The 10,116-nt window shown below is 37.7% G+C and overlaps 1 protein-coding gene across 1 annotated transcript in view; it reads right to left on the bottom strand.

Moving 5' to 3' along the window:
- The window catches only part of LOC138332042 (myb-binding protein 1A-like), a 33,321-nt gene extending 23,776 nt beyond the window's left edge, over positions 1-9,545 (bottom strand). Inside the window, exons 1-8 of the mRNA XM_069279981.1 lie at positions 9,472-9,545; positions 8,852-8,908; positions 8,195-8,308; positions 7,392-7,461; positions 6,366-6,508; positions 6,093-6,231; positions 5,591-5,727; positions 4,679-4,812 (exon numbers count right to left, since the gene is read on the bottom strand). Coding sequence (XP_069136082.1) covers positions 4,679-4,812; positions 5,591-5,727; positions 6,093-6,231; positions 6,366-6,508; positions 7,392-7,461; positions 8,195-8,284 — 713 coding nt within the window. The 5' untranslated portion in view covers positions 8,285-8,308; positions 8,852-8,908; positions 9,472-9,545. The remainder of the gene's footprint in view (positions 1-4,678; positions 4,813-5,590; positions 5,728-6,092; positions 6,232-6,365; positions 6,509-7,391; positions 7,462-8,194; positions 8,309-8,851; positions 8,909-9,471) is intronic.
- Positions 9,546-10,116: the final 571 nt, after the last annotated feature.

Here is a 10,116-nt window from a genome sequence, read left to right on the forward strand (position 1 = left end):
TTTAATATTAAAAGGTGTGAGGCTTTTTTCAGGATTGTAATATATATATAAAGTGATGTCTCCGTTTTGGTTTCATCTCCAATGTTAAGAAGATCATTTATAAATTGATAAAGTGCTAATATTTCCAAGCTCCCTACTCCGGCCATCACCATATTTGTTTTAAGGTTATGTTTATGTTGTGTAGACGAGAATTCATGAGAACATGTTTACGTTCTACCTTCGGATAGGAAAAAAGTTGTTGCCCAAAGACACCCCAAGTATCAGAACATCATGGCCACTCGGCCAAAAAAACAACCCTCTGGAGTGTGAAAACCAGAGGTGGAGAAATGAGAATACCAACAACCCCCTTGAGTGTAAAACACAAGGTGGAGAAATGAGAATACCAACAACCCCCTAGAGTGTAAAACACGAGGTGGAGAAATGAGAAAACCAACAACCCCCTAGAGTGTAAAACACGAGTTGGAGAAATGGGAATACCAACAACCCCTTAGAGTGTAAAAACCAGAGGTGGAGAAATGAGAATACCAACAACCCCCTAGAGTGTAAAACCAGAGGTGGAGAAATGAGAATACCAACAACCCCCTAGAGTGTAAAACCAGAGGTGGAGAAATGAGAATACCAACAACCCCCTAGAGTGTAAAAACCAGAGGTGGAGAAATGAGAATACCAACAACCCCCTAGAGTGTAAAACACGAGTTGGAGAAATGAGAATACCAACAACCCCTTAGAGTGTAAAACACGAGTTGGAGAAATGAGAATACCAACAACCCCTTAGAGTGTAAAAACCAATGGTGGAGAAATGAGAAAACCAACAACCCCCTAGAGTGTAAAAACCAGAGGTGGAGAAATGAGAATACCAACAACCCCCTAGAGTGTAAAAACCAGAGGTGGAGAAATGAGAATACCAACAACCCCCTAGAGTGTAAAAAACAATGGTGGAGAAATGAGAAAACCAACAACCCCCTAGAGTGTAAAACACGAGTTGGAGAAATGAGAATACCAACAACCCCCTAGAGTGTAAAACCAGAGGTGGAGAAATGAGAATACCAACAACCCCCTAGAGTGTTAAAACCAGAGGTGGAGAAATGAAACAACCCCTAAGAGTAAAAACCAATGGAGAAATGAGAATACCAACACCCCTAGAGTGTAAAACCAGAGGTGGAGAAATGAGAATACCAACAACCCCCGAGAGTTTTAAAACCTGAGGTGGAGAAATGGGATACCAACAACCCCCTAGAGTGTAAAAACCAGAGGTGGAGAAATGAGAATACCAACAACCCCCTAGAGTGTAAAACCAGAGGTGGAGAAATGAGAATACCAACAACCCCCTAGAGTGTAAAACCAGAGGTGGAGAAATGAGAATACCAACAACCCCCTAGAGTGTAAAACCAGAGGTGGAGAAATGAGAATACCAACAACCCCCTAGAGTGTAAAACACGAGGTGGAGAAATGAGAATACCAACAACCCCCTAGAGTGTAAAACACAAGTTGGAGAAATGAGAATACCAACAACCCACTAGAGTGTATACCGGTAACCAGAGATGGAGAAATGAGAATACCAACAACCCCCTAAAGTGTAACAAGAGATCCCAGAGGAATCTTGGCGCCCACCAAAGAATGATCTATGTCTGACAATGGAAAGATGGATCTTTTCTCTACTTTTTAAACTTTTTCAAACATATACTACATCTAGATCCCTTCAGTACTTCAGTTGGAGAAATGAGAATACCAACAACCCCCTAGAGTGTAAAACCAGAGGTGGAGAAATGAGAATACCAACAACCTAGCTCCTAGAGTGTAAAATCAGAGGTGGAGAAATGAGAATACCAACAACCCCCTAGAGTGTAAAACCTGAGGTGGAGAAATGAGAATACCAACAACCCCCTAGAGTGTAAAAACCAGAGGTGGAGAAATGAGAATACCAACAACTCCCTAGAGTGTAAAAACCAGAGGTGGAGAAATGAGAATACCAACAACCCCCTAGAGTGTAAAAACCAGAGGTGCAGAAATGAGAATACCAACAACCCACTAGAGTGTAAAAACCAGAAGTGCAGAAATGAGAATACCAACAACCCCCTAGAGTGTAAAACACGAGGTGGAGAAATGAGAATACCAACAACCCCCTAGAGTGAACAAGAGATCCCAGAGGAATCTTGGCGCCCACCAAAGAATGATCTATATCTGACAAAGGAAAGATGAAAGATTTTCTCTACTTTTTAAACTTTTTCAAACATACTACATGTAAAATTTGAGACAGGTCGCTTCAGTACCTTTTGAGATATAGCGGTAACAAACTTCAACTATCAAAATCCAAGATGACTCCTTGGTGGCCATCTTGTTGATCAATCGGTCCTAAATCACAATATGCACAACTAGGACCCTAGGGTAACCTACATGTGAAATTTGAGAAAGATCCATTCAGTACTTTCTGAGAAATAGCGATAACAAACTTTAGATATCAAAATCCATGATGGCTGCATGGCGGCCATCTTGTTGACCGATCGGTCCGAAATTGCAATATGCACAACAAGGGCCCTAGGGGAACCTACATATGAATTTTGAGACAGATCCCTTCAGTACTTTCTGAGAAATAGCGATAACAAACTTTGAATAACGAAATCCAAGATGGCTGCCTGGCGGCCATCTTGTTGACCAATCGGTCCCAAAATGCAATATGCACAACTTGGTCCCTAGGGTAACCTACATATGAAATTTGAGACAGATCCCTTCAGTACTATCTGAGAAATAGCGATAACAAACCTTAACTTTCAAAATCCAAGATGGCCGTCTGGCGGCCATCTTGATTTTCCTATCAGCCTCAAAATCTGTATGGCACAACTAGAGACCAAGGGTAACCTCCATGTGAAGTTTGAACAAAATCCCTTCAGTAGTTCTCAAGAAATATCGATAACAAATTTCAACTGCCAAAATCAAAGATGGCTGCCTGGCGGCCATCTTGTTTTTTCCGATCAGCCTCAAAATCTGTATGACACAACTAGGGACCAAGGGTAACCTCCATGTGAAGTTTGAACAAAATCCCTTCAGTAGTTCTCAAGAAATATTGATAACAAATTTCAACTGCCAAAATCAAAGATGGCTGCCTGGCGGCCATCTTGTTTTTCCGATCAGCCTCAAAATCTGTATGGCACAACTAGGGACCAAGGGTAACCTTCATGTGAAGTTTGAACAAAATCCCTTCAGTAGTTCTCAAGAAATATCGATAACAAACTTCAACTGCCAAAATCAAAGATGGCTGCCTGGCGGCCATCTTGTTTTTCCGATCAGCCTCAAAATCTGTATGGCACAACTAGAGACCAAGGGTAACCTCCATGTGAAGTTTGAACAAAATCCTTGCAGTAGTTTTTAAGAAATAGTGATAACAAGCATTGTTTACGGACAGACGACGGACGGTGGACGACGGACGACGGACCACGGACGCAGGGCAATTTGAATAGCCCACCATCATCAGATGGTGGGCTAAAAACAAGAGGTGGAGAAATGAGAATACCAACGACCCCCTAGAGTGTAACAAGAGGCCCATGGGCCTTAACGGTCACCTGAGTTAGAATATATAATGAAACAAATAATGAAACAAATTAAAGACATATAAACACTAAATGCTGGGCCTTGAAGTTTGTCAGTGATTTATAAATTTGACTTTTTAGACTATGAAGAGTATTTGCTTCCATCAAACCTGTGAACTTAGAGGTATTTTTTGAAATTTTAATCATTTTGACCTTGTTTGGTCCTGCCCCTCTGGTCCCCCAGGGGGTCTTCGAGGACGGATATGGATGTTAAAATGCTATATCTTAGGCTAATAATTTTAATCAAGTTTGACTAATTTCCTACGAAAATTGGGCAAATAATGTTCACAAATATGTTTTTCCTATATAAACTAAAGTAAACTTGACCCCCTCCTGAGGGGGAAACATGAGACCCCAGGGTCATATAATTCACAATTTTTGTAAAGGACCTTAAGACCTTTCTATTTATAAAAAGTATTTGATTCTACCATTTCCAGAATTTCAGAAGAAGACTTTTAAAGTTTTAGCCTATTTGACCCTTTTTTAGCCCCGTCCTTCTGCCCCCAGGGGGTCGGCCTGGACCAATGTGGATATGATATTAAAATGCTATCTCAGGCTAATAATTCTAACCAAGTTTGACTCGTTTCCAATGAAAATTGAGCAAAAAATGCTAATAAATGTGTTTTCCCTATATAAACTATAGTAAACTTGACCCCTTCCCCAAGGGGAAACGTGAGACCCCAGGGTCATATAATTCACAATTCTTGTAAAGGACCTTTTGACCTTTCTATCTATTAAGAGTATTTGATTCTACCACATCTGTAAGTAGAGAGGAAGATTTTTGAAATTTTACTCAGTTTTCCCCTTTTGGCCCCTCCCACAGCCCCCTGGGGGGTGGGGACCATGTAATTCACAATTTTGATTGGCCTTATGCCTTAGAAGGTTTGTGCAAAATTTCATTGAAATTGATTCAGCAGTTTTGGAGAAGAAGTCGAAAGTGTAAATTGTTTACGGACAAAAGACGAACGATGGAAATTGTTTACGGACAAAAGGCGATTAGAATAGGTCACATAGGGCTAGTGATATATCCTGTAAATCTGTGTAATACTTGATCGAAACAAATGAGAATAAATAAGAAAATAAGAAAGGATTACCGTATTTTGAAAGTCAACATCTGTTTCTTGTTTTCTGATGACTCCTTAGCTTTTCCTTGTCTCATACTTTTAAAGACTGCTGCGATCAGACTGTCTAGTTTAAACATTTCACTGTCACTCAAGTCTTCATCTTCCTGTTCAATCAGTAAATAACGTCAACATTAATAAGATGCTCCAGAATTCATTGAATTTGCTGTTGTCCAATTGGCATTCATCCTCCGACAATTACCATCTGAATGAAGTTCAATACTTTAATGAACTTTATACCATGTAAAATGTATTATCCTCCCTTAATTACCATCTGAATGCAGTTCAAAATGCTTAAATGAACTTTAAACCATGTACAATGTATTATGCTCCCATAATTACCATCTGAATGAAGTTCAATAGTTTAATGAACTTTAAACCATGTAAAATGTATTATCCTCCCATAATTACCATCTGAATGAAGTTCAATACTTTAATGAACTTTAAACCATGTAAAATGTATTATCCTCCCTTAATAACCATCTGAATGCAGTTCAAAATGGTTAAATGAACTTTAAACCATGTACAATGTATTATCCTCCCATAATTACCAACTGAATGAAGTTCAATACTTTAATGAACTTTAAACCATGTACAATGTATTATCCTCCCATAATTACCATCTGAATGAAGTTCAATATTTCAATGAACTTTAAACCATGCAAAATGTATTATCCTCCCATAATTACCATAATGCAGTTCAATGCTTTAATGAACTTTAAACCATGTACAATGTATTATCCTCCCATAATTACCATCTGAATGCAGTTCAATGCTTAAATTAACTTTAAACCATGTATCTGTAGAATACATATGATCACACAGCTTAGCACACTTATCAAATAGGCACAATTCACCCGTCCACAGTGTCTCCTTGTAACAAACCTCAGAGTTGCTTCCCTCTACATCAGCAGCAGGTCCCAGAGCAGACCTCAATTTCTGACGGAATCCTTCGTCAACATCCCCCTCCTCCTCTGACTCTGACTCACTAGGCTCAGATTCCTCCCCAGACTCTGGCTCTCCTACAAAGGTCAAGTATTTATATATACAGTAAACACTACAATTATAGCACTTCCAGGTAATGTTATTATGTCACTGTCTTATAGAACTAATGATAGTCTCCATCAAACTGGTAAAAAAACGTTCATTGAGACAGCAAGATTTACATTCATATCTTTTTGATTTTTAGAACAAGCTCTGGTTTTTTCATTGAGAAACAGATCAATTTTTGCAAGGAGATCAAAATTATCAAATTCAATACTGAAAACAGCATATTTGATCATGAAGCTATGACACAAATAAATCTCATAGCAGTATGCTAGAAATCTTTTCTTATAATTGAATTAAAATATTTCATGCTGAACTTGATGTTATAATAAGGCCGTACCCTCCCCGTCCTCCACACCATCCTTCACATCGTCCTCCACACCGTCCTCCACTCCGTCCTCCACACCGTCCATGTCCTCGTCCTCCTGATCCTCAAAGCTGACAGGGTTATCATTGTCTTTGTTATCTCCCATCAGAACCTAGTCAAATGGCAATGGAAGTGTTATTCACTTATTCCTTTTGAACATATTATAACTGGTTCCTATTTAGCTTGTATCATTTATGTACTTATCCTAATTACATTTATAAACACGATTCCCAGCGGTAGACTTACATCTATGATGAGCTGGATCGAGGCTGGTGTTATGTGGTCAGCTAAGGCCATGTAAGCGTCTGTGGCTATCGTCCTGGCCATCACTGACCCCTGTGACATCATACTGATCAGTATCTCTGTCATGACGTCTATCCAATCAGGCTCTAAATAAACAAAGCTGGTAGTACATCACTGTGTACACTCGGGTTATATTGTTAATGTTATTACTGAATTATCTCCCTTTCAGATTGTAATACTCCAAATGAAAGGTTACTTACTCTTACATATGATTGATTCCATCAACGAGTTACCTCCCCTTAATTATAATAAATTCCATCAATGAATTACCTCCCCTTAATTATTATAGATTCCATCAATGAGTTACCTCCCCTTAATTATAATACATTCCATCAATGAGTTACCTACCTTTACTTATAATAGATTCCATCAACGAGTTACCTCCCCTTACTTATAACAGATTCCATCAATGAGTTATCTACCCTTACTTATAATAGATTTCATCAATGAGTTACCTACCCTTACTTATAATAGATTCCATCAATGAGTTATCCCCCTTTACTTATAATAGATTCCATCAAAGAGTTACCTCCCCTTAACTTTTTGAATTTTCCATCATTTTTCTGAACTGAACTTCACAAACTCAATATTAACATGCAAGACCTGCAAAAACTGTTATCTCTTTTCTAATATTTAACTAGGACTTAAGCAATGAAAATGTGAATTTTTTACCCTTTAATAATTGACCTCTGAAATTACTATGAGCGCAGAAAAATTAAGATATTCTGAAAAGCATATAATAAGCAGCTGACCCTTATGTATCTTCATGCAAAATATTTTGCTTATTACTGAGTGGCCGTAAAACAGCCCAAAGTGATACCCCTCCTTTCTATATACTGGGAAATGTTTCCAATCGCGAAGTTACCTTCCCTTCTGTGGCTGGGTCAGATTTAGTATAGCTACAATATCCCAATAGAGTCATGACAATCAAATAATCAGAACATACAATAGTAATAGACATCATCTTACCATCAGCAGATTTCTTAGAAACTGATTTTCTTTTTGACTTGAAGGCATTATTCAGACATCCGTATACATCCTGCATATATCAAAATTGTATTATAATGTTTGATAACATAAGCTATTACATCTAAACTTAATTGCTTTAAATGAAAAATTTCGTAATGAAGAGAAAAGGTTTCCAATCACATGATAAACAATGAGATCAATACCACTACCTATTATTAACCAATAAACTGAATACTTCTCTGACCTAAGTATGTGGTAGTTATAGAGGGAGGACATTATGAATATGTCTAAGTTTGAGGATCTACTGAAGGTATTCATTAACAATATAGTGGGATTAATGTTCTGCAATTGGAAATTACTTACATCAGTGACCTGGTCAACCAATAACTGGGTCAGTAAACTTACCTCTAAAAGATTGGTGGTCGGGTCAGTAAACTTACCTCTAAATGGTTGGTGGCTGTGGCCGGGTTAGTAAACTTACCTCTAAATGGTTGGTGGCTGTGGCCGGGTCAGTAAACTTACCTCTAAATGGTTGGTGGTCGGGTCAGTAAACTTACCTCTAAATGGTTGGTGGTTGGGTCAGTAAACTTACCTCTAAATGGTTTGGTGGTCGGGTCAGTAAACTTACCTCTAAATGGTTGGTGGCCGGGTCAGTAAACTTACCTCTAAATGATTGGTGGTCGGGTCAGTAAACTTACCTCTAAATGATTGGTGGTCGGGTCAGTAAACTTACCTCTAAATGATTGGTGGCCGGGTCAGTAAACTTACCTCTAAATGATTGGTGGTCAGGTCAGTAAACTTACCTCTAAATGGTTGATGGCTGTGGCTGGGTCGACCAGTAACTGGGTGAAGTTATAGAATAGAATTAAGAGGAAGGCATGACTGGTCGACATCTTATCTGAGTCAGTGGACAGGTGCTGTATAAAAATAATAAAAACAATTCTGATATGATCATGAAGACGTTCATTTCAGTGGTATTACAACATATAAAACTTCAATATTCAAATTTCAATTTCAACAGGCCCCAGGGCTTTAAGATGTACATTGAAGATATCATGGTGTCATGGTATCCATCTTAAATTTGAGAACAACCCCAAAAAAAACAACACTTGGTAGGGACAAATCAGGATCATTAATGGTAAGTTTCAGCTAAATCGCAAAGGCAGAACTTGAGAAAAAGTTAAAAATGTGTTTTCAAAATGGCGACTGTGGTGGTCATCATGGATAGTGGATCAACTCCAAAAATAACAACATTTGGTCTGAAATCATATCAGGATCATTTCAGATAAGTTCCAGTTCATTCTCTCAGGTGGAACTTGGGAAGAAGTTAAAAATGTGAAAAGTTTACCGACAGCACACAGTGATAATGACCTTCAAGTAGTAAGATGACCTAATGATGTAAATCTGACAACAGTTACCTCCCCTACCGCAGAGTTTTGTGTTGACTATATGACTCTTACCTTGGTTTTAACTGATTCCACTGTCTCCAACACCTTGTTCCATTTGTCACTCCACCCCTGTAACAACATTTATCAGTTAATCTTACAGGTTCAGAAAATCACTTCGTCTTTACTCAATACAAGAGAAATAGATCTGTTGCAAGGTACCAAAATGACGTACCAGTAAGTAATATTTACCGTTGATTAGTTACATCTTCTGATGATTGTGACGTCATATTTTGATGTGATTTTGTGACATTACAAACACCAGAAGGTAAAAGTGATTGATGGTTAATTGTGCTTTATCCAAGTCGTTTGGTGTCTCAAAACCCTGGTGTTGTACCTCTGGTGTTGTACCTCTTTTTCTGGATCTCATATTGCTTGGAGACACCAATGAAATTGAAATTTTTTGCTAATTCCAGTCAAACTGTACACTAAAACATTTGATATCATTGACACTGACTTTTCTTCAACTCAAGTCTTGACAGGCTCAAATCAACTTGGAGATGACCTTTTTACTGTATACAGATTATTTTGTCATAGAGTATGTATCTGACTTCTATATCAGTTATTACTGCAAAACTGCTAAGAGTAACTCTCAAAGTACATTGAATACTCAATTTCCAGGTTTAAATACTTACATTACCCTTTTGCTCTGTAACCAGGCTGATAGAAGCTTTATCACATTGTATTAGAGTCTGTAAAGTTAAACTTAATATCATGAAATTGAATACATCATGCCATGCATTTTTTCCTCAATAGACTATGGTAAAAACTACAAGTCGTTGACTATATGGTAAAACTACCATGTTATTGACTATATGGTAAAACTACCATGTTATTGACTATTGTAAAACTACAATGTTATTGACTATGGTAAAAACTACCATGTTATAAAACTACCATGTTATTGACTATGGTAAAACTACCATGATATTGAGTGACTATGGTAAAAACTACCATGTTATTGACTATTGTAAAACTACCATGTAATTGACTATTGTAAAACTACAATGTTATTGACTATGGTAAAACTTCCATGTTATTGACTATGGTAAAAACTACCATGTTATAAAACTACCATGTTATTGACTATGGTAAAACTACCATGATATTGAGTGACTATGGTAAAACTACCATGTTATTGACTATTGTAAAACTACCATGTAATTGACTATTGTAAAACTACAATGTTATTGACTATGGTAAAACTTCCATGTTATTGACTATAAAACTACCATGTTATTGACTATGGTGTTATTACCATGATACTACATGTTATTGAC

The sequence above is a fragment of the Argopecten irradians genome, chromosome 9 (genome assembly GCF_041381155.1).
Source record: "Argopecten irradians isolate NY chromosome 9, Ai_NY, whole genome shotgun sequence".
In the NCBI taxonomy this organism is placed as follows: domain Eukaryota; kingdom Metazoa; phylum Mollusca; class Bivalvia; order Pectinida; family Pectinidae; genus Argopecten; species Argopecten irradians.